General features: G+C 38.0%; 2 protein-coding genes across 2 annotated transcripts; one reads left to right on the top strand and one right to left on the bottom strand.

Moving 5' to 3' along the window:
- Positions 1 to 11,397: 11,397 nt before the first annotated feature.
- e2f1 (E2F transcription factor 1) lies at positions 11,398 to 16,120 on the bottom strand. The gene is made up of 7 exons (XM_057363434.1): positions 15,132 to 16,120; positions 14,872 to 14,974; positions 14,437 to 14,656; positions 14,148 to 14,298; positions 13,890 to 14,006; positions 13,612 to 13,813; positions 11,398 to 13,248 (listed from the first exon to the last, which is right to left on the bottom strand). Exons 1-7 carry the CDS (start codon positions 15,369 to 15,371, stop codon positions 12,998 to 13,000), a joined length of 1,284 nt encoding a protein of 427 aa, XP_057219417.1. The 5' UTR covers positions 15,372 to 16,120; the 3' UTR covers positions 11,398 to 12,997.
- A 620-nt stretch (positions 16,121 to 16,740) lies between these two features.
- znf341 (zinc finger protein 341) lies at positions 16,741 to 25,709 on the top strand. The gene is made up of 16 exons (XM_057363429.1): positions 16,741 to 16,795; positions 17,337 to 17,444; positions 17,525 to 17,715; positions 17,795 to 17,944; positions 18,069 to 18,275; positions 18,347 to 18,521; positions 18,599 to 18,692; positions 19,745 to 19,941; positions 20,020 to 20,201; positions 21,399 to 21,607; positions 21,687 to 21,783; positions 24,106 to 24,238; positions 24,320 to 24,431; positions 24,520 to 24,590; positions 24,889 to 25,095; positions 25,164 to 25,709. The coding sequence occupies exons 1-16, from the start codon at positions 16,765 to 16,767 to the stop codon at positions 25,340 to 25,342; spliced, it is 2,343 nt and encodes a 780-aa protein (XP_057219412.1). The 5' UTR covers positions 16,741 to 16,764; the 3' UTR covers positions 25,343 to 25,709.
- Positions 25,710 to 25,807: the final 98 nt, after the last annotated feature.

The raw sequence follows: 25,807 nt of genomic DNA, 5'->3' as shown, positions 1-25,807 counted from the left end.
CTACGGTATGGGGACAAAGTCCCCAAAAGATGGCAAATCCAAATCCTTGTCCTTGTGGGGACATTTTGGTCCCCTAGAGGAAAACAGCTTATAAATCTATCAGAATGAACTTTTGTGAAATGTAAAAGAGCAGACAGTTGTGTGTGATTGGTTAGGGTTAGGGGTAGGGAATATGTATACAGTTTGTACAGTATAAAAACCATTGTGTCTATGGAATGTCCCCATAAACATGGAAACCCAACATGTGTGTATGCGTGTGTGTGTGGTTGTGTGGTGTTGTGTGTGTGTGTGTGTGGTGTGTGTGTGTGTGTGTGTGTGTGTGTGTGTGTGTGTGTGTGTGTGTGTGTGTGTGTGTGTGTGTGTGTGTGTGTGTGTGTGTGTGTGTGCATTGGAGCCGCTGTGATAGTTTCTCTGTCCCATAGCTGTGTATCTGGATGCTGCTGGTTTGACTGATGGTCCGGTGGGACGGGGCAGACGCACGGCTGCTGATGGATGGCCTGTGCCAAACCCCTGACACAGCCATTCAGCCAACAGAAATGATAGATGTTAAATCTAATTTTAAACACCCACAACTGAAGCGGGCCGGACAGACGAGGCCTGCGCTGACAGAGCCACGGCTGCGGCCGTCTGATAACACAAGCCCTCACCTGAACCCATGACTTGAAATACAACAACACCTGAGAGTGACAGCCCAGATAAATATTACAACCAGAGAGAGAGAGAGAGAGAGTACATGTTTGTTTTGTAAAACGTGCCTGCAAGTACGGTAGAAAGTTGTTTTTGGAGGACATTTGTGTACTTCCAGCAGAATTTCATACCTATAAGAAACTTCTGATATGAGATGTCGTTAATGTCTCAATTACACACCTGCAATGATGTATAGAGCATCGATCTGATCTCATCTGCCATCTGAAGTGTTAAAGATCAAATATCTTGCTCCTCTTGGACACATCTGTGTAGATAAGAAGAAAACATGTTGTTGTAAGTCTGTCAGCTGTTATTTCGGATGTGACATTGACTTAGTAATCATCATACACACATGTACAGTCTGTTCAACTCAATATGTTACAAACACCATGACGAACTGCAGAATGAGTCAATGTCTTCTGTTTACCAAAGCAGAAATACAGACTCGATATAATAATACAATATAACACAATACAGAAAGACATTTATAGTTTGTGAATATCAGGCCTCTTATTGATCTGAGGTTTGGCTGACCTGAGGAACACGATGCACAAGAGTTTATGAGATTATCAGAACCCACAAACCCTCAGCTGTTGTGTATTTCTGTCCCACTGAATAAAGATCGAACTCTTTTTTTATTATTTACATTGTCATAGCGTTAAAAATGACACCTGGTGGAAAAAATTACAACTAACATTATACTCTATTTATGAAAATAAACAATTGTTGATTATAAAAGCGTAAAACTTACAATGACTGCACAAGACTGCCTATGGTTTGACATCACGACCCGTGTAACAAATAAAATGTCTTTTCAGTTATTACTGCTTTTATGATTTAAACATGTATTGAAGTTTTTAGTTAAACATATAACTATTCCATGTTAGTGATTTAAAGAAACCATTAAACCTCAAAGATCAGACTTAAAATTTTCAAAAAAAATCATACATATTTCAAAGATATATACAGTATATATAATAATATACATTATGTAATATTATATTAATATGTACATTGTGTCTTTTGTAAAGCTGCCTTGCAACATTTCTACCGTACCGTAACTTTTCTACCAACAGTGTAATTGTAAAAGGGGCTATACAAATAAATTAGAATCGAACTGAATTGAATAAATAATCTATACAAAACAATTATTACATAATCGTAATAAAAATAAAACAGACTTACAGAGAGAGATGCAGATATAAATCCAGCAGTCATACTCATATGAAAGATACTTGTCTATTCATCTTCTCCATCAATCCCGGCTGTGGATGTGATTTAATTCTCTCGTTCTCCGTCCATCATTGAGCGATACATCAGCTAAATCACAGCAGACTTCAGAAAGACAAATACACAAAGAAATAAACAGACATTTAAACAGAAAGACCTCACATGGATGACAAGACGATCAAATGATGAACAGAATATACAGCGGCACCAAAATAAACAACCAAAACGGTCATTGCATCACATAAAGTCATCAAACCAAATAGATTCTGTAATCAAATGTTGCTGGAGCTACAGAGACGTCATTTTTCTAAGATGTTTTTGTACGATTTTTGTTAAAAAAAATCTATTTAAAAAATGTATGCATTTGACAGGAGCTTTTATCCAAATGGACTTGCAGTGTATTCAAGCTATACACCTGACCAGTCCCTGTCTTTTTCTCTTTTTGGGGCACTTTAGACGTTGGAGGCATCGCAGAGCCCAGAGGAATTGTTTCTAACCAAAGAGTGCTACATGCTATCAAAATGCCACAGTTGACTTTCTAGTTTGTTGAATAGATGAATCTGGGCCACTGAAAAAAAAGATCCTTAAAACTAACTTAATTAAATTATGGACAGTGGTTCCACACAACAGAAATATGTCATCTCTACTCAAATAGTTAATGATGATGAACTAAACTGAATTGAGTAAACTTAACAACCATGTCCAAATACTGTGCCAAATAAATATAATTATAACAATTGTGTTGTGTCAACTTGATTTATTTAAGTAAATTGAACAAGCATCAAATATTATTTTGATCTACTTGATTGAAATATGTTCATTTAAAATGTAAACATTTAGTTAAGCCAAAGCATTGCTGTTTTTAGTCAGTTTAACACAATGCAATTGTGTTGACATTTATGCATTTGGCAGACACTTTTATTCAAAGCAACTTACTAAAGCAATAAGCCCCAAGAAGCAGTGGGTTACAGTGCATTTTATAACAGCTAAGGGCGTTGTGGCACGACGTGAAGCTGAGTCATTAAAACCCCGTAGCTGTTATAAAATGCACTGTAACCCACTGCTTCGCGGGGCTTATTGATTTTATAAAACGGTTATTCCATATGCTTAGCAGGTTTCATAAAATAAAGTAAATCAAATGATATTTAGGCTATGTGGTGCGGTCAGCCGTTATATATTGGGGTATTTTATAACGGCTTAGAACTCCGCTCAGCCAATCAAAATCAAGGACCAGAACTGACCGTTTTATAAATTGCATTATACTTTACACTTTGTTTGTAATTATGTGTAATCCCTGGGATCGAACCCATGACCCTGGTGTTGCTACCATCCCGCTCTGACCACAGAGCCTCAGGAAAGTGTTTGAACAGAAAACCTAACACAAAGGTGTTAAAACAAAATAAATAGTTTAACTAAAGTGAACAGTAAAATCGTAAAATCATTTGTTTGAGTGTATGCACTTTATTATTTCAAATATTTCTCTGTTTATAGGCTTGTTTTATGTCAACCCTGTTAAGGTCTGTTGTGTTATAGGTTTAAACTGAACAGTTAGTCTGTGTTCAGGGTGTTGTTAGTTTTGTCATGAGGACATTACTGACCTACCTGAGAATCATCTGAACATCCCATTAGCATTGAAATATAAACTTCAGTTCTTCTTCTCAAACCTCACACATTCATTGTGCCGCTTTAGGAATCTTGGCAGAAAATGAAGCCTTGTTTTATTCTGTGGAGACGCGCTCAGCGTGAAATTAAAGACAACGTCTTCTGACTGTAATATAGATGTGTTTCTCATCCACCGTCGCTGCTCATCTTAAACAGCAAAGATCTGATGAAATTACACTTGCTTTCAGTCACAAGAGAAGAAGTTTCACTTTAGTATCTGTCAATCACGGTTTATTAAAACCAAACGCACACATTGCTGAAAGGTCAATGGTCCGGTCACCAACAAAACAAAGTCCGTGCAATATATGCTTTAATATGTAAATGAGAAACACAATGCTCTTTAAAATGTGATATTTCACTTTCACCATCGATAGCCAAATATCTGTTTAATAAGTGTTTGTAAACTCACTTTCAGCTCTATTCTGGAATGATCCAGAATGATCCTTTATTTGAATGTTCTGAAATACGTCACATGTGGAGAAACGTAAAAAGTGTAATACATACAGTAATGCAATCATTCACTTATATTCATGCAATGCAAAACATGCAAACATATTATATTTACATTTTTGGTAACATTTATTGTACTGCCTTAAATAAAATTACAGTAAACAAATGAATAAACGTTCAAATGCATTAAAAATGTGGTTAACGGTGATGGAAATAAAGTCACAATTTAAACGTTGCAGTTTAAACGAAAAGTGTACAATTTCAATACTACACTGTAAAAAAAATACCGTAAAGAAACAGATAAAGTACTGGCAGAAAATTACCAGTACATTTTCCTTTATTTTACGGACATTTCCATTAATGCTAAAATGCAAATGAATGCAGTGCAAAATGTAAAATACAGGTAAAACAACTGTAAAAATGAACACGGAAAATTCCTTCATATTAATACAGTATATTGTGCCCTATTTTTACGGCTTTTTTTTAGAGTGTACTTGGGACCAGCGTTGGGTGTAACTAGTTACTAAGTAAGTAAAAGTAAAGTAAGGGACTACTCTAGATTTTTCTATGATTTAATTACAGTTACTTCTGATGTAATTCAAATAAATACTTTGTGTAATATATGTGTGTGCAATAGTGGAATTGACATCAAAATTCAAAGTCTAACTTTAAAATCAGTGCTTTATTGTATAAATCTCACATATGCAATACTTTGGTCAGTTGTTTTATATTATTTATTTGAATGAATTAAAAGAGCCGTTTCATGTCTATACTTGAACCACTTAACTCATCAAGGTTGATGTAGGATATAGAAAGTAATTAGTAATAAGTAATGAAATACTTTTTGGAGAGAGTAACTTGTACAGTAATCTAATTACACTATGAAAAAGTAATTAATTACTAGTTACCAATTACATATTCAAGAGTAACTTGCCCAACACTGCTTGGGACTAATGACTAATTTTTATTTTACTAAACTTTTTAACAATTTTAAAGTTACTAAATCCAAACGTGATTTCTTGGTCTGAGATGGGAAATATCCCAAATTTCGCAGCATAAATGTGCCTATAGTTTTAACTTAAAGTATACTCTCTTGTTTTTTGTTCAAAAGGAAACTAATTTAATAAGCATCTTGTCTATCGTTCTGACATGGCATTGTGTTGTAAAGATGTCAATTCTGAGCGTCTCCGCTGGCCTCAGATGTGCTGCGACGTTGTCTTCTCACGTCACCTCGCAGGCCTCACTGAAGTAAATCTCATCAGACATACACCCGTTCAGAGACAGGACCCGAGCGCTGCAATATTGATTTAATTAAACACACATTGAAATATGTTGTCAGAGGTGTTGTTCCTCCACGGCTGTTCTCCTGTCAGCTCGCAAGGCCAGCTCACCGACACACACACAGTCATTCTCCTCCGTTTGTTTCCAGCCTCGCGGCTTTCTTTCCTTTAAGAGAGGAGAAAAATCACCCCGGCCAGTGATGTATCGCTCTCATAAAACACCCATTTCCCGCGTCGCCTGCAGGAGGGCTGATAGACCGCGACGCGTCGGGTTACCACAACGCCCGCGCAAGGGCACGTTTTAAAGCAGCGAGGTCACAACACTGTAGGAATGACACGCAGATAACTGTGACATATGCCCTCCATACGCTTAAAGATAGTGTCCAAGAAAATGTTGTGGATCCCAAGGTGCCTGTAAAACAAAGAATGTGTCTCTGAGAGAGAGAGAGAGAGAGAGAGAGAGAGAACCAGAAACCATTAAAGGCGAAGAGTATAAATGTTACAGAACTTTCTCGTGCTTCATTCTTTATTTATTCAATTTTGAACTTTTTCTATGCAACTTTTCGATACTTCCACCAAAAGGAAAATGCTTAGAGGTTAAATATCTGAGACGCAGATAAGACTTAAAGGGACAGTTCACCCAGAAATGAAAATTCTGTCATCATTACTCACCTTCAGATTGTTCCAAACCTGTATAAATGTCTTTGCTCTGCTGAACATACAGGAAGATATTTGGAAGAATGTCATATCTCATTTATTTTTCCTACTATGGCAGTAAATTGGGGGTGAGATATGACATTCTTCCAAATATCTTCCTGTGTGTTCAGCAGAACAAAGACAGGTTTGGAACAATCTGAAGGCGAGTAATGACGACAGAATTTTTTCACAATCATTTTTGGGCAAGAGCTTGTGTTTTCTCTCCATTTCATCTCATTGATTAAGAGAAATAAATGAGATATTAAAGAGAGATTATTCTTTCTTTTTTGCTTGTAAGCAACATGAGTAATGAAACCTAGATGATCAAAGTGTTTAGTAAAAGAATGAAAACTGGCTGCACTTGCTGCGTGATGTGATTCTGCTGTAGGATGAGATGTTTGTCATAAAGTGAGCGAGTGTGTTCTAATGACGCCCTGCGGCCCGTGAGAATGAAAACATTCAGCCGGCAGAAATCTGTCTGATGAAGCATCCGTCACCGCTCCTCTGAAACATGACATACAGATGAGATCTTCCCATCACTCATTACATTGAATATTTATGAGCGGAAACATGCAGGTACAGTAGAGTCACATGCTGAGAAACAACGACTGAGACATAAAAACACAGTTCATCTCAAGAATATCTCAAAGTCAAAGGATGCACAAAAAGAACACAAAAGACAACATGAATGGTCCCAGAATGGTTTGCGTAAAATATTGCTTTTATTTGATTTCGTGGTGATTTATGAGCGCGACATGTTCTTGACAGCGTATATGAGATTCTCAATCTCAATGAAACAATAGTGGGTTTATTCACCCACGTCAGATAAAATCCCTTCGACACCACATCTTGAGTTATGATGTTTATATTTGATAGAAACTGGAAGCTCGTGACGGCGTTTAGTCTCATCGGCAGCAGGTTCTGTTTTCTCAGAACTCAAGAGCTTCATCTGGATCAAACTGAAGAACAGATTCTGAGAAACACTTCACCTCTCACACGCCTGCTGTTCATAAGTCAAATTCCAGCAAATACTATACATAAACTCAAGATGAAAACGTACGATAGGAGAAACGGACGAAAATATGATGTGATGCCAAACGTACGTGACAAAATTCTATAGTGTACTATAATATTTATAAAGGTAAACTGTAGTCAAATTTCAAGGCACTATAGTGTGTGTAAACTTTGCTAAAGTTTTTACTTATTTATGTAAGTTCTGCATTTACAATAGTTAACAATACAGTACATTATAATAGTAATTATCCTGTACTATAGTATAAATACTATAATATACAATGGTATCCTACAATTTGCCATTGTTTATTTGTGTTATAGTCTTACAGTATAGTATATTATGCTATAGTTTACTGTCATATTTTTTTATGTGGGGAAACAGCAGATCTTTAATCACAAGTTGTCGTCTATAAAGAGAATAAATCAACACAATATCACAGCACAAACGTAACAATTTTACGATGTGGCTCATTTTGGCTAATTCGTATGAATTCATAAGATCTCATTCGTACATTTTAGCATGATTTGCTTTTGCGCCACTGACGTTAAGTTTAGGAGCGGGGCTTCAGTATTGCTTTTTTCCTAATAATTGTACGTTTTGTACGATTCACAACCAGTGTTGGGTGTAACTAGTTACTAAGTAATTAGTTACTGAATTACTTTTCCCTTGAAAAAGTAAAGTAAGGGATTACACTTATTGTTTCTGTAATTTAATTAGTTACTGAAGTAATTAAACTAAATACTTTGTGTAATATGTGTGTATGCAAAATCCGTGCTTTAATGCATAATTCTCACATTTGTATACGTTGGTCAGTTAATAATACTACTTTATGTAGTTTTATATTATTTATTTGAATGAATTATGAGCTGTTTCTATGCTTGAATAACTTAACTAATCAAGGTGGATATAGGATATACAGTAATTAGTAATGAGTAACTAAATACTTTTTGGAGAGAGTAATTTGTACAGTAATCTAATTACACTAATGAATATGTCATTAGTAACTAGTAATTAATTACTTTTTCAGAGTAACTTACCCAACAGTGTTCACAGCGTGCTAATTCATACGCATAAGCTACCTCGTAAAATAATTCTGTGAGATCAGGTTGGAATGAACTCACTTTCCAAAAGTTTCCCTTGCGGCTCTACATTTAATCTCAATGATGTCTAGTAGAACTGAGATAATAAAGAGGTCTCAAGCTATTTGGGACTGGTCTTCATATGTTCTAACTTCAAATTGGACGAGACGAATTCAAAGTCATTGAAACCTGTTAGTTAAAAGAAAACGGAATACAATTTTTGCATCATTATTGACAAATACATATTTACTTTGTGTCATCGTGTTGGAGGTCACATATAAAAGCTTTCACAAAGCAACATCCCGTAACCATGGCAACCGTTTCTTCATCTTCACGATGTGACCTGAAGTGGCAGCTGCGAGAGGATTTAAACACAGGAACTGAAAAAAGCGGCTGGGATGAACGTTATTTCTGACAGAACACAAATGAATCTGATCTAAACGCTGAAGGCCGATCAGCTGCTCGCCGACACGTTACAATTGCGTTTATAATGGGATATTGAGTCCGGTATTGACCTGTTGATAATGGCGATGAATGAGGTCACATCAGACTCATTACTGCTGTCAGGCAGATCTAGTTAACACACTACTGAGAATGGAGATTTAGTGAACGAAAACGAAAGCGGGCCATTTTAATCCGACTACAGCGCGCTACAGATCTGTGAGGGAATTATTCTGAACATCGATCGATTATTCAAGAATCTTCTTCAGATTCACCAGAATGCAGAGATTTTCTACAAACACAAAATGTTTAATGATTAATATACGAAGAGTTTGGTTCCAAAATGAGATCAAAAATCATGTTTTTATTATGTCATCATGCTTTATTGTGCTTTTATTTATTTTTTTGTTATTATGGCTTAAATAAAAAAAACTGAAGTTTGATTGATATGAATTGGAATGCACAATAAAAAACATTTTTAAAAGGGAGTTATCTCATTTTGGAACCAAACTCTTCATATATTCTTTAAGATATGTATTTACTGTATATGACCTTTATATATGTATTTTATTTAAAGGGATAGTTCGCCCCAAAAATAATTGTTTTCTCATCCTTATGTCATTCCAAACCTGTATGAGTTTATTTCTTCTGCAGAACACAAAAGAAGATATTTTGAAGAATGTCGATAGCCAAACAACACGGAACCCCATTGACTTCCATTGTATGAACACAAAACCACGAAGACATTTCTCAAAATATCTTCTTTTGTGTTCCACTGATGAAAGAGTCACATACAGATTTACAACCACATGAGGAGAATAAATGATGACAGAATTAAGATTTTTGGGTGAATTATCCATTTAATTTTCTTGCCACACTACAAGTAAAACATTAAACATCAGCCATTCAAATAAAGAAACCGTGGCTACACGACTGAATTATTCTGGATTCTAAATTGCCATCTGATAAGAAAGTTTGTTCATTTCTCACCCTGGTAAAGTCGGCATACTTCGCCTTTGGTCGGACAGATTTCTGAGTCTGTGGAATGTAAAGTTCTCTTAATAATTTATGATAGTCTCAGCTTTTCAAAGTAGCCGAGCGAGACCCGTTTCCCCCTGACATTTAATTTGTCTGAAAATCAGCGAGCATGGAAGTCTGATTATCTCACGCCGCCTCACATCCGCTCTTCACCATCACACGTGAAGAAAACGATCAATATCAGCCATAAGAAAACTGTGATGAGGTCATCACGCTGTTCAACTGACTGATGAGGAGAAATGATTTTACCGTGCAGAAAATCATCTCAAATTGACTATAGTAAACTGTCTTCTACATCTAGTAATACTACACTTGTGAAATACACTTATTATTTATTAGTATTAACCATAGTAAATGGATAAACAGTACTGTACAGAGTCATGTCATGACTAATTCATATTTGCATGGATATATCTGTTTTTCAGCGGATCATTTAACAGCACATATCCTCTGCTATGAGAAAAAGTGTCAATGATTGGTGAAATCTGTCAGTGAACAGGAAGTCTGAAATGTATGTTCTCTCTCTCTCATTATTTTAGGTCAGATCCTGAGAGGATGATATATGTGTGGCCGTTGAATCATATGAGAGTCGTTCCCAATGCATTTGATTGTAAATGAGACGTGAAATGGAAACCGTGCTGTTTAATGTGGAGTTTAAAAGCAGTGGGTGTGTGCTCAACTTTGACCTGACGGACAGAATGACATTCAGTTTGTGTGCGGGATGAAAGCGGCGGGTTTCTTGCGACTCCACAGCGACTCCACGCGGTGAAATGATGGAACGGCACCATCTGAACTGAATAAATCTTCCCTATGCATTGCATACACAGAAATCGTAAATGTAAATCTAAAAACACACCATTTAAAAAAAAGTAAATATACTTTAGACCCTCAACGGGTATTTGAATGAACCCTGAAGCAGTAAAAGACGTAAGCAAGACAACGCTATATTACATCTGCAAATGCTTTTGCAATACAAATGTGCACTTTTCTCATGCCAATAAAGCATGCTTACATTAAAACTGATAGACAGATAGAGGAAGGAAGGAAGAGACGGACAGCACCGGGTTCGGTTTCTGGTGATCATTACCTGTAGGATATGAAACTCCTCCATCATCTGCAGGTTTAAAACATCAGCAGCACATTCATGAACCCTCATATGTACGGGTGAGGTTTATTAATCATTCACATCAGTTTTAATGAGGTCTGTGACGTCATCATTCACTCAATGAACTTCAGTCACACGTCTCTCCTCCTGTAAGATGTTTATCACTGAACACAAAACTATACAATTCTGCTTTGCGGGTATGTCAATTACATATAAACCGTATTACATTCTTTTTTTATCATGGTTTACAATGCACAACAGTATTCTTACACTACATTATTGTAATCCTTCAGTTTTGATATATATGACATTAGTGAGCACTTCTACATATATTTAAGGCATAGTTCACAATAAACAACAACAAATATTATTTTGGCCTATTCTTTAAAGGCTAAAACATAATCTGAGTACGTCTTGTTTTTACCTGATCAGGTGTCAGACGGAGTGGGTTCGACTACAGCCGGAAGAATGAAAACGGGTTCGTTTATATATAATGCACAGTTGTGTGTGTTAGATTTCCAGATGCAGGACCGTTTAAATACAAGATTGTTCTACATTCAAAATAGTCTGTTCAAAGTAACTGTACTCCGATAAACAACAAAAGCATCAAATGATGGAAGCTGCTGTTATTTAGGCTACCTCTTGAATCCAAATTCAATTGGCTGGAAATGTCAAGAAACACAAAATCACAAGAGGAAATTTGGAAATGGAAAATGTTTATTTAAAACATCATCAGAACAAAGACAATACAGAGAATTCTTTAGATTGACAGGTGATCAAATACATCTGAAAGATTGCGATAAACATTTATTTTGCTTTTACGAAGACAATTACTACGATAACGCTTTAGACAAACCTTAAAGTCAACTGTTGTTAAAACCTCACATCAAAATTCCAAATGATGTTTAATCTCATAATTCTCATTTAACGTCAATTGATTCTAAATCAGATTGTATTTTCTCTTAATAGTAAACGTGTGTGTGTTAAGCTTTGTCCATATTTTTAGTGCTTTATCAAGTAAACAGTAAAGAGCAATTCTTCTAAAAAAACAACAACAAAAAAACATTTCATGTCCAACATTGCTGTTCTACAACCAGATCAAGTGAAACGTCAACACACGAACACAAAGGCGCTTGATTGTGTTGTGAGAATTGTCCCAGACAGCTCTACATACAAACACCAACCAAAGAACAAATCTACAAAACACCAACAAACAAAAACGCATTCAATCAACCAAAGAACAAAAGCTGCCTTCAAAAAACCAAACCAAACAAACCTGCAAATCTACATCAGATTAAATTATACATTTACATTCACTCAAGAGCTGATCATCAAATCAAATATTATCCTCGTGAACTTTACATCTATCTATCGAGTACACAATCAAAACGCTTTTAAATATCCCACAACAATGATATGACATCATCACAACACAACAGATTCAGATTTACTGTAGACGATACTACAGTGGATTTACTAAACACTGGATCGCTTAAGGGAGCCAAGAACCAATGGAAAACAAAATATATATATATAGTGCTTTTTAAATAGTAAAGTTAATATTTTAGAGGCTGGAAACATTTACACACATGCGCACACACACACACACACATAGAAAAAAGTACATAAAATACAAGATGTATACAAGATACAGGAGGTCTTGAAAAAAGTTAAAAACTGGAAACTGTAATATTTGTGTTTACTGAATCAAGATCGGATATGAATATAAACACAGAACAAGTGCTGAAATGGTGATTAATCGATGCAAAACCTTAAAAACACGCAGAAAAAATCTGCGACATGATGAACCAAACGTGGATTTGTGTGCGAACGAAGCGGAAAGCGTTTTCCTCATCAAGTCAAACGCTGATATAACTGCGTTCTGAATAAACGCTGAAAATGAAACTTTGAAGCTTGCGTGTGTTTGTTTTCGGCAGTCTGTCGTGATCCTTAAACAGAATCCCAAACCCTCTTAAAGATAACAGATCGATTATTGTGCACATGCATAAACGATCTTTAACAACATGAGCAGACATTATCACTCACCTGCAGAACTCCTGAGCAATATTTCAGAAAACCTCCTCAGTATATGTTCAAACCTCCATCCGGTAAAGAGCGCAACATCCCAAAACCTTCACAACAACTGGACAATAAACTCAAACAAACACAGAGAGATCAAAGGTGACTTATTGGTTTTAAAAATAAATTAAATGGCTGAATCTGATGTCAGACGGCTCCAGAGAGGTTTTTGAAATCTGGATTGAAAAGCGGCGGGATGTGGAACCGAGAGCAGAACGGGAAACGAATGTTTCCTTCAGAACTCCAGAGGGCCGAGGTCACTGAAGTCACAGTCGAACAGCTCGCTGATGCCCTCGTGCTCCTCAAGGCCGAAGTGATAGTCCTGACTGTGCGGGGGGGAAAGGCAGATAAAACTGTCCAATGGGAGACTGAGACCGTCCACCCCGTCGCTCCGCTCGAGCAGGAAGTCAGATGAGCCCAGAGGAGAAAAATCAAAATCTGGCATCTCGCAAATGCCAGAAAACGGATCGGAGTCCAGAAACGGCTCTGCGAAACATGAGAAAAAAGTTTCTTTAAATGTTTAGGTAACATTGATGCTTTGAGATACCATGCATCATTTATGAGACAGCGCTTCAGATTGGAATCTAACAGTTTAATTTACATTTTATATATTTATATTTAAATATATTCATTTGTATGTCGTACATAAGATGACGTTTTTCTAAATAATTGCCATGAATTTACATTTTACATTTAGCAGACACTTTCATAAGTAATATTAGAAATAACAAACCCAACCGTTTTTTTTGTAAAGCGCTTTTACTGTATTTGATATTAAATTAAAATCAATGAAACAGCCAAACAAGATTACGATTATTGTGATTTATAAGCAACCTGAAGCGTCATTACCCAGAGGCAGAGGGGAGGAGCTTGGGAGCGTAGCTGGCATTGACGTCACTTCCTGTGAGGAGGGTTCAGACTGCGGTGGGCTCTGACTGGTCGATTTAGCTGGACTACAATCTGTGACGGGACTACAAACCCCAGAACTGTCCTCAGGACAGAGGAAAACATCGATGGGACCTCTAGAGCTCTTTAGAGAAATCTGGTAGCCCTGGAACAAGACATTTCAGGTTTCGACAAGATTTCTTTCACCTCTAAAGTCACAAACGTGCGTGCGCGTCGCTCACCTCAGTGGGTTCCGTCACCTGCATCTGCGTTTCAGGTGGTGCTCGTATCACCATGACGATCTGATCCGGAGGGTCCACGGTGTCGCGCAGGTCTGGACATCTGACGTACCCCAGCTTGACTTTTCATTAAGGATGGCAACATTCAGGTTTAGACACTCTTGAAATCCTGTGGTGTTTTCACCCCGAACGAGTCTAAACAAAGACTGTATTATCTGAAGATCACACACACACACACACACACACAGATGAAGGATATTTCTTGTTGTGCGTGTCCTCTGTGAGCAGCCGCAGCTGCAGGCTGCTTTTGTTGATAAGCTCATCCAGTTTCTCCTCCGTGTCCGTCAGTTCGGCTAACTCTCTCTGAAGCTCCTGAAACCTCGCCACCGACGCCCCGTCTATACGGTTACCCCTGAATCACAAACACACGCATACAGCGTCACTTCACATACAACCGTAAAATTTCTATCAAAATACATTCATCATTATGCGTTTCATAATTTACATATACGTTTAGCTACGTTTGCTAAACGATCTATAGAGACCTTACAGCCACTGAATGTTGTTCTTTGACTTCTTCGAGATCAGACGAATGCCCTCCAGGACGTTGGTGATGTCATAGATGCGACGTTTCTGGACGTCCAGCACCTGGGACGCCCAGTTGAGATCCACCACACCATCTGGAGACTGAGCCAGCAGGTCCAGAAAGCGTTTGGTGGTGAGATTGAGAGACGTGTCGTAGCGAGATTTCTCTGTGGACGGTCTGGGCGCTATGACAATGATCAAACACAAAACATTTACACGGTGTCTGTGAAACGAAAGGCTTGTTTAATATAACGGATGATATGAAAGATGCTTATAAATGATTTAACAGACAGAGTCGTGTGTCAAATATTTCATATTTCAAATAATTCCCGGAGCAGAAACCGCTTTTTTCGTGACGACAGGAACCCAAACCGAACCTGCGGAGGGATGTGTACTGTACCTCTGGGTGGTGCGGGTGTGGCTGGAGGTGCCGGTCCACGTGAAGCGGTTCTGGATGTGCAAATGTACTGATGATCACTGTCCAGATCCAACTTCCTCTTTACCTGAAAATCACGAAAGAAAGCAGAACTCACCACCCCATTCAAGTACACCCAGCGTACGTGTATATTGTGTCAGGTTGGGTAACCCAAAGGTCAAAGGTCGCGAGCAGGTGACATATGGAATGTAGCACAACAGGACAGTAGGAGAGAGGAGAGGTACCGGCGGTCTGCCCGGCATCGCTCTCCGGTTCTCCAGCGGGGTGGCCGTGGAGGTGCTGGTGGTGTTGTGTGGGGTGGCAAACAGCAGGATGTCCCCCCCAGATGTGCTGGTGGTGTTGGGTGTCGATATGATGACAATCTGATGGTCTTCACGGAGATCAATGCTGCCATTATTCAAGAGAGACTCAAAATCAGCCAGCAGGTCCTCTGAAGTCTGACCCGACACACAACTCTCGGACATGGTCTCTGTGGGAAACTTCACGCTTTGTGGAAACTAAACGATAGATTGAATGTAGAGAACATCGAGGGTTAAACCGTGTGAGGTTGGATCAGCCATGATCAGACATATGGGCGAGTCTTTGAAACGACAACGAGGCTCAGATCTGGGTCGAGGTCCTCTTGCAAAACAAAAAAACACCGATCTCACCGTGCAACTCTTGACATTAAAAGTTATGCCCTACGCGTCATTCATAAACATATAATGCATGTTGGGTTCTAGGTGTTCTTTGTTTAGGAAACTGCTATGGCCAATAAAACGCGTTACAATAAGCACCAGATTGCAACACAACTTTCTCTTTAAAGTGCATTAAACAACTCAGAAGAAACCCTAAACTGTGTATCTTTCATTATGTTACTACTGTGTTTTAGTTGTATATTCTACATCAGCACTAGTACACGTAAGCAATACGTGTAGAATCATAACATTAGATTATGTAAATATAATCATATAACCCGATCCCGATGAAGAACAAAGCAAAAGTCCAGTTCGTCCTTTTATTTCACAGAACAATCCAAAATATCCTCCGCTCGTGTCCTTGTTTACTCACTCCATCCAGGAAGAGTTTAAAATCGATCTACAAAAAAAACACTAAAATTCCTTAAAACGTTTGTTTTAAACGTATAAGTGCATTAAAAGACGAATACATATGATCCGACTGTCCGCGCGCGCGCACCGGTGCGTCCGGAGTCACTTTTGTTGTTGTTGTTCCAGCTGATCGGATCCTGCTCAAAGATTTGGCGCCAAATCTTTTAGCCGCGAAACCGGCACGTGCCGGCATGCTGCGCGCCGATTGGCGGAGAGAGCGTTTGTCAACGTTTCCGGGTGTTTGATTGGCTAGAGTGGACGTCAGTCAGTAGCGTCGCGTTTTGTTTCTTTTTGTTGAGTCCATTGAATGGAAACTTACATTTAATGACATGTTTTGGGATTTATTTGAGTTGTTGAATAATTAATGGTTATTAGTCGTTGTTAATTAGACTTTGATCGTTGGGACGATGTTGTTATTAATGCTATTTGCAGAAATTAAAAACGTCCGCTTGTACTCTACAAATTGTTTATTGGCTTAAGACGTTTCATTGTATTTTATCTAAACTACATGATTTAAGGTATTACGTTTTTTTGTTCCGTTTTTATCTACATGCATAAAATCAACCCACATCAATCTAAACTGTAACTGTAAATGTTAATCATCTTAGTTTCACTTCAATATAAAATATGAATTATAGGGATCTGAATAAAATGTTAAACCAAACGGAAGTCATGAAAACCCTTGAACAAATAAACTTTCTTTAAAAATGTGAATCATAAACGAAAACTCCGCCCACCGCCGGCGTCATGCACACAGAGGAGCTACAAGATGGCGCAGGCAATATTTGAGGTTCTGGAAGGTGTGGTATAAAAATATATCCTTTATTTAATCATTCTCCAGCAAATGCACAAGCTTCAAGATGTTGTTTTATTTCGATAATAAAAGCGCATGCATGTCGACACGATCAAGCCTCTAAATACATATTTACTCAGTTGTTTCGATTTCTGCAAATGTCAACGTGTATGGATCATACAAATATAAATATGGGTATTTTATGGATAATATTAGCACAGTTGTGCGGTCGATGTGTTGACTTATTCACTTTAATGCACCCGAGCGAAGACTAGAGGAGAGGAGGGTGGAAGAGCGATTGGAATAACAGCCTCGTGGCGGAGGGAGCGCGACACATCGCTGGAAAAGCCGCAAATAATATACGCTCAGTCTGATCATATACTGTACATTAAATCTCTGATATACATTACATTTTATAACATACATTAAACATAATGTTAATATACGTAGCTGTATCTTAAAATCTATATCTGATAATTTGACATAAATCATTTTCCAGCGTAAACAAAACTAACAATTGTTTCTATATTTGTCTATGAAATGTCTAGGCATGGACAATCAGACGGTCCTTAATGTTCAGTCGTTGTTAGACGGTCAGGGTGGAGTTTTGGACCCGGGCGCCCAGAATGTCTCAGGAACGACCATCCAGCCAATGGGTGAGCATTATTCCTCAACACATCATCTTCAGATTTACTTATAATCTCTACTTCAAAGTGTTGTCACATTATATCTGTAGACGATGACGACGTCTTACTCTGCGGCAAATGTAAGAAGCAGTTTAACTCTTTACCGGCGTTCATGACCCACAAGCGTGAACAGTGTCAATCCAACACGCCGTTGCTGGCCACCGTATCTCTCGCCTCCAGCAACACCTACACCTCCATCCCATCCATCAGCGCTGGACCACAGCTGCCCACGAACAGACAGGTATACAGATCACCAGATCAACCACACCCGCCCACATCGCTGCTGGATTTCTTTACAGTATGTGTTTTATTTCCTCCAGGTGTCCACGTACATCACCGTACCGCAGTCTCCTCTGACACACACGCTGGTCCAGGGGAACGTGTTGGTCAGTGATGAAGTTCTGATGTCGGCGATATCGGCCTTTAGCTCTCTGGATCAGCCCATGACAGCCATGCAGGGATCTGCACAGGTAACCGCTCACCTGAGAGACACAGGAACAGAAGCTGATTTAAAATACGACATGTTCTGGGTTCAGTTAATACGTTTTGGACCCTGCATACATGTGACCTTTGACCTTTCTCGTGTTTTTGCAGAGTAATCTCAGCATGCACGCAGGGACCTCGTACCTGCAGCACCATCAGCAGCCCCTCCCACTCAACCAGGTTACGCCTCTTTCCTCACAGGTGCCCTCCAGCAACAGTAACTCCATAGTGCAGGTGTACAGTACACTGCCCCCTATGGCTGGAGGCGGCATTGCAGAGGTGCCCGCTCTGGGCCTGCACTCATTTCAGTCTGTACAGGTATGGTGTAAAGCCTATATGTATCTCCGTTTACATGTTTATCGGCAGTTTTTTATAATGTTGTTCGTCAGGTGCCCAGTCAATGTGTGGACGGTCAGACGTTCAGCACAGCTCAAGTGTACAGTCCTGGAAAGCAGAGCACCAAAAACAAGACCTGTACCATGGGCTCAAGCCTCTCTGAACTGGGAGAATACAACAAAGTCGTTATTCCAAAGAGAGCCAGAACCGCCAAGAAAACGCCGGATGGTACTTTATACCGGACAGAATATACAGAGGCCGGCAGCCGTGTGGGAATACTGAAACTGAAAATGTTTTTCTTCCAGCAGGTCAAGCCAAAGGAAAAGCACAGAAGCTGAAGTGCACTTACTGTGACAAAGTGTTTACCAAGAACTTTGACCTTCAGCAGCACATGCGCAGGTGAATGAGAGTTTGACATCAAACATATAACTGTGTGATCCAATACACTCTCTTAGACAAAGTTAACATGCTTTTACTACCATAAAACAATTGTTCAACATAAATACCTTCATTATTTATTGTAGTTTTATTCATATGTAATATTTGATATATAATATTAATAAATTACTGTATATACAGTGTTGGGTAAGTTACTCTGAAAAAGTAATTAATTACTAGTTACTAATTACACATTCGATAATGTAATTAATTACTTATTACTAAGTACTTTCTATATCCTACATCAACCTTGATGAGTTAAGTGATTCAAGGATGGACATGAAACGGCTCTTTTAATTCATTAAAATAAATAATATTAAACTACATAAAGTATTATTATTAATTACAAATGTGAGAATTATACATTAAAGCACAGATTTTAAAGTTAGACTTTGAATTTTGATGTCAATTCCTCTTCTGCACACACACATATATTACACAAAGTATTTAGTTTAATTACATCAGAAGTAACTGTAATTAAATTACAGAAAAAATAAGAGTAATCCCTTACTTTACTTTTCAAGGGAAACGTAATTAAATTACAGTAACTAATTACTTAGTAACTAGTTACACCCAACACTGATTTTATATATATATATATATATATCATATTTTTATTTTTTGTTAATTTCAGTTCAATTTTACGTATGTCTTTTGTCATGTTTTTATTTATTATTTTTTAAATATTGTTATTTAGGTTTAATTTATTTTTTATTTCCGTATTAGTTGAGTTTTCATTTATTTCCAATTATTAATTTTGTGCCACAACTTCATAAAAATAATCAAAGAATGTTTAGGCCTGTATTTAATTTGATTTCACTAACCAGAAATGTTTGAATAGTTAACATAGTAGTTAACAATAATAACGGCGATAAGGACTCGTGTTTCTGAAGTGTCGGTTCTGTTAATTCAAGAGATGTTGAATGAAACGTTGACACGAAACCAAACAAACACGTGATCGTTTAGTCACCATCTTGAAGTTAATACCGTCGGTGATGTTCTGGACTCTGCAGTCATACGGGTGAAAAGCCTTTTCAGTGTATCGTGTGCGGCCGTGCCTTCGCTCAGAAGTCAAATGTGAAGAAGCACATGCAGACGCACAAGGTTTGGCCGGCCGGGGTTCACAGCAGCGTCTCCAGGACACCCATCACAGTGCAGGTGCTTCAGATGAACAATGACACCTCACAACAGATGGAGGACGAGGGACAAGGTGATGAAACCTCAATACAATACTGCTATAAACTATAACGACTGGTTAGATATTACCCTGCGTGTGTTTTGATCTCAGCATCTGTAGAAGAGAGAAACGCTGAAGTCCAGGCGGAGAAGCAGGGATCGGCGGAGGGGAAAATGAATCAGAACAGACAGATTCTCTTGATTGACAGCTCATATCAGTGTCAGTTCTGCTCGACTAAATTCAGCTCCTACTTCCAGCTAAAGTCTCACATGACCCAACACAAGAATGAACAGGTACAACATGGCAGAGAAACACAAGAACATTTTGTCTCCATGCTACGCTTTTTGTGATCATGGGAACGGGTTTCTAGAAATGCAAAATGTATCGGCGTCCATAAAAAAAAACATAAATCGAATGAATTTCTAGTCATCTTGAATTGTCTGACATTAATGCTGGAAATTCATTGATTTGCATGTAAAAATTCGTTGCTCACATTTGTTGGTATATCGCATTAGACTTGTGCTTTAAAATCCCTGTGAACCAGAATTTGCGATCGTTTTTACTTCCGTATTCTGACGCAGTTCCGAGTGAAAATTAGTGTGCGTGGCTTGTGTTTTTACTGTGAATTGATTGGATGTATAAAAACGGCCGTTGCATTTTGAAATGAAACTAGCAGCAGACTGATAGTTGAAGGGGAGGAGTTAACGGATGCTCCGCCCAAGCCGTCTAATTTATGTCATTTGAGATGGATCGTCATTTCAGGGCCGAAGTGCATTTTCAGATTTTAACTGAAGATTATGAGGGTACATGAATTTTAAAAAGAAAATCACCCACATTGATAAGCTGTTTACTATAAACGCTGCAATATTTCATGAAAAAATAAGAATGGTCATTTTTTATTTCACTGGGACTTTAAAATAGGATTGCTATACGAACTTGCTAAATGATATAATATTCGATATGCAGCAATTAATAAGTGTATAATATATTAGAAAATAAATTAAATAAGCCAAATACATTTAAATATTTTTTATATGTTTAGAAATTAGGGCTGTTCCACCATTGGTCACATCCAGAATAAAAGTTTTAGTTTACATAATATATGTCTGTGTACTGTGCATATATATTTAAACACATACACATGCATGCTGAATTTAAGAAAAATATAAAAATGAGTAAATGTTTATATACTGTATATAATTGAAATGATATCTAAATAGATGTATGCAGATATTAAATATATACATGTATGTGTACGTGTTTATAAATAGAACGTGTATATGCACACAGTGCACAGATGTGTATATTATGTAAACACAGAACTTTATTCTGGATGCGATCAATCGCGGTTATTTGTGGAAAAGCCCTATTAGACCTGTAAAATGTCAGTTATTGTTAACAAAAAATCATTTACACACCCGCTGTCTGCATCGACCTGTTGCAGTATGCACATTTACACTAAAATGTTGTCACATGATTGACGTTGTCAGGTTTACCGCTGTGTGGTGAGGAGCTGCTCGCAGACGTTTCAGAAGTTAGATCCATTTCTGGAGCACATTCACACACATCAGGAGCAGCTGACGTACCGCTGTCATCAGTGTGGGAAAGTCTTTCCATCGCTGTTTGAACTGGGATTACACCAGTACTCCCACAGCTTCAGTCCACAGCAGAACCAGCGCAAAGAGACCAACTATTACAGGTGAGAATCACACCGCTGCTGTATACTGAATCAGATCTACTGTATGAGCTGAACGCGTGTGTGTTTTTGGTTTGTCCAGATGTATTAAGTGTCAGAGTAAATATTCCACACAAGAAGCTCTGGAGCAACATCTGCTGAACGCCACTCACAACTACCCCTGTACTCACTGTCAGAAGGTCTGAAAATACACCACTGATTTCATCATTTTCTGCTCCTAGACGGTTTCAGCAGCAACAACATAAACAAACGTTATGTGGCCCAAACTTATCTTCTGACAGACCTCTGCGAAGAATCAATAATAATAATCAAATCAGTAGTTTTCATTTAAGAAAATATGAATATAAATGAAATATCAAATAAATCATTATATTGTAACCAAACACAGTTCGCAAGTTAACTTCTGGCTGATGAAAAAGCTGTGATCCGTTCGCTCTTTTGGTTAAAAATAGGGCTGCGGTGCACTGTATTAAAGACAATGTCAATAACTCAGTAACTTGCTAAATAAATAAGTATGCAAGATGTGACAAGATAATGCTTAAAAAAATGTCAAATCAATAATCAACACAAAATTTAAATCAATAGATTAGAAAAATATACAAAATGAAAATTATATGACGAACATGTGCTGCGTCCCAATTCGCCTACTTACACTTTGCCCTTAAAGTATGTAGTGGTTTTGTTATGGAAAGTATATACATTTTAGTGCGTACTAGCAAAACTGCATGCGCGCACTTGGACATACCACCGCGTTGTTGCCTAGACGACACTGTGATCCTTAACTGTCACGAACATCAAAATACAACTCTTCCTTGCATTTAAGTGTTTATTCAGTTATTATTTTGTATGTAATGTTTACTGTATACTTACACTTATTCATTTAGCGAAGCATCTTTTATTTAATTTGATTAATGCACTGTAGCGTCACTAAACTCCACCCTCTCGCAGTGAGTTGTGGGTAATATCAGCCGTTAAGAATTCAAATTATCAACGGAAACAATACTTTGAGAATACTCATTTCAGCATACTATGATTTGGGACATACTAATTCTATTTCCGAATACTATTTGGGACGGATAGTATGCGAATTGGGACGCAGCTATGTTTTATATCTTTCTGGGAAAAGAAAGAATCTCTGCATTTGCTTAGCACAGTGGTTCTCAAACTTTTCAGATCAAGTACCACCTTTAATAAAATTAGTTGTTCGAAGTACCACCTCATGACCGCCGTAGAAAACCACATGAATAAACACTTACATTAATAGTAGAGCTGTGAATCTTTCTCTTTACACCTCGTCCTCCAATTGTAATTTATTATTAACACTTTATTTTCCAGCTGTTTTCAAACTAAAGAACATGTTTTTTCCATGTTTTCAAGTTAGTCAGCAGTAATAGTTAACACAAAACACTTCTGTAAACGGGGCTCTGTGAACTCTTATGGGGGATTTATTCACTTTGTGGGGACTTGCAGAAAGCCTACAAACTTTATCAATCATTAGGCGTATTAAACATTCAAAATTGTATTTAAAACACGAAATGTCAATTAATATATAGAGTTTTTAATTGTCACCTCACGTACCAACAGGGTCTCTTCAAGTACCACAGTTTGAGAACCACTGGCTGAACATGTACTGTATATAAAACTTCCTACATATATACATAACCTTCTAAAGTACTGAAATCATGAAGTTATTGCCAGTGTTGGGTGTAACTAGTTACTAAGTAATTAGTTACTGTAACTTAATTACTTTTCCCTTGAACAAGTAAAGTAAGGGATTACTCTTATTTTCTGTAATTTAATTAGTTACTTTTGATGTAATTTAACTAAATACTTTGTGTAATATATGTGTGTGCAATAGTGGAATTGACATCAAAATTCAGAGTCTAACTTTAAAATCCCTGCTTTAATGTGTAATTCTCACATTTGTAATACTTTGGTCAGTTAATAAGAGTACTTTATGTAGTTTTATAATATGTATATTTCATTTATTTCAAGAGCCGTTTCATGTCTATCCTTGAATCACATAACTAATCAAGGTTGATGTAGGATATAGAAAGTACTTATTAATAAGTAACTAAATGCTTTTTAGAGAGAGTCATTTGTACAGTAATCTAATTACACTATTGAATATGTAATTAGTAACTAGTAATAAATTACTTTTTGAGAGTAACTTACCCAACACTGGTTATTGCAAACCACTGTGATATTCACAATGCAATATGCATATTTGCTATAATTCAGTTATTTCGTTATATCTTGTTAAAAACAAAATCAGTGTTACCGTAACCCATTTCACAAGGTGGTTAATGATTTGACCTGTCAGTTTGGATTTTGCAGGAAATGTCAGTTTGATGTCAATTTTACTTGAACCCACTTAAAAAAAAAGCATGTGAAGTAACATGCACGTTTAGATCTCAAACAGTGATGGATTGCAGCTTTATTCACATGTATTTCCCTGAGCTTTTGGCCGTTCTTACATCTCAGTCTCTGAGGTTTCTCAGGTGTTTCCCTGCGAGCGCTATTTCCGCCGCCATCTGGTCACTCACGGTGCTGGAGGGAAATTTAAATGTCACGTCTGTAAGAAGTTCTTCAAAACCGAGCACTACCTCAAACTCCACACGCAGATCCACTCGGGTACCTTGAACACAAAAACAACCAGCGAATCCCGTTGAACGGATGGACTGGTTTAACGCGTGTTGTTTGTTCTCTTGACAGGAGAGAAACCGTTCAAATGTTCGGTGTGTGAGGCCACGTTCAACAGAAAAGATAAAGTCAAGAGACACATGTTGATTCACGAGCCCTTCAAGAAATACAAATGTCCCTTCAGGTGAGCGATGGACCGATAATGACATCACGAAGACGTCTGTGAATGTTCAGCGGTCTTCATGTTTGTGTCTTTATTTGTGTGGCGTCAGGACTCACGTGGGCTGCACCAAAGAATTCAACAGACCAGACAAACTGAAAGCTCATATTCTCTCTCATTCAGGTGAGAGTCAATATCACACATCTGATGACCTCAAAAAATACCATGGTTTTACTCCAGTAACTATAGTTTAATCGTGACATTTAGAGTAAACATAACTACTACACTTGTACTGTAATAAAACCATGCTTAGTTTTTCGATAGCTCAAATTTGATTGTATATTTTTGATTTCCAGAAACAACGTCAAATAACTACAAACAAAACTCAGTATTGTTTCCGACTTGCCGTGTAAACTTTGTATCTCCGTTTTTTTTATGTAAACGAATACTTTTGGTGACTTCCCGTCCGTCTCTCTCTCAGGTATTAAACCCTACAAGTGTCAGTTCTGTCAGAAGTCATTCAGTCGCCGTGCACACATGCTGGAACATCAGCGCTCGCACACGGATAACTACCGTTACCGCTGTTCCTCCTGTAACAAAGGCTTCACCCGCCAGAAGTACTACAGAGATCACAAGTGTCCGCTGGCAGGAGCCGCGGAGGCGCAGGGACACGGCGACGACACCGAGGGTACAGAACCATCGTAGATGGTCAAATTCATCATCGTGTTTAATTGATCTTGTGTTCTCCGTCCTCAGGAACAGCGGACGGATCTCCTGCCGCAGAGCCTGATGAACACGGAGAGAACACCGAGGAAGAGGATGGAGAGAAGCAGATGAGAGAGGAGGGCGGGGCCGGGCTGGATTCTATGCAGGAGGAGGGCGGAGCCATGGGCCTGCTGTCGGAACCCATGTGCTTTCAGACCGCGGACGGATGAACAACACATCGAGGACTGATTTGCTGGCACGAAGATGTTTAGTATAAAAAGATATTGAAAATGACATACAGCTGAAGATCTGTACGAGATATCTGTTATTTAACAGAATTGAAGGACGTCTTGTGTACGAATCCTGAGTGGGTGGAGCTTCATTACCATCAGGCACCAATAGAAACCTTGACGGTGCGGTCAGTGATGTTTTCTGACATTGTCAAAGGCTGAATGATCGTTTATCCTTTAATGTGTTTTATATTAAAACATGAAATTATTTTCTGTTCTTTGCATTTGATGCAATGACGTGAGAGAGTGTAACTGCATCTTTTGGATACGGCTTGAAAATAAATTGAATTTCTTTTGTTTACTTCAATTCTATAGAAGAAGTTCATGTAAACAGAAATAGTCCTGTGTAAAAGTCGAATGCTAAGAAGTGTCTTGCATTACAAACTACAACCGCTTTGCAAAAAA

Source organism: Triplophysa rosa, linkage group LG21 (genome assembly GCF_024868665.1).
Source record: "Triplophysa rosa linkage group LG21, Trosa_1v2, whole genome shotgun sequence".
Taxonomy (NCBI): Eukaryota; Metazoa; Chordata; class Actinopteri; order Cypriniformes; family Nemacheilidae; genus Triplophysa; species Triplophysa rosa.
The sequence above is the reverse complement of the archived record's forward strand: the minus strand, read 5'-3'. Positions and strand labels throughout refer to the sequence as shown.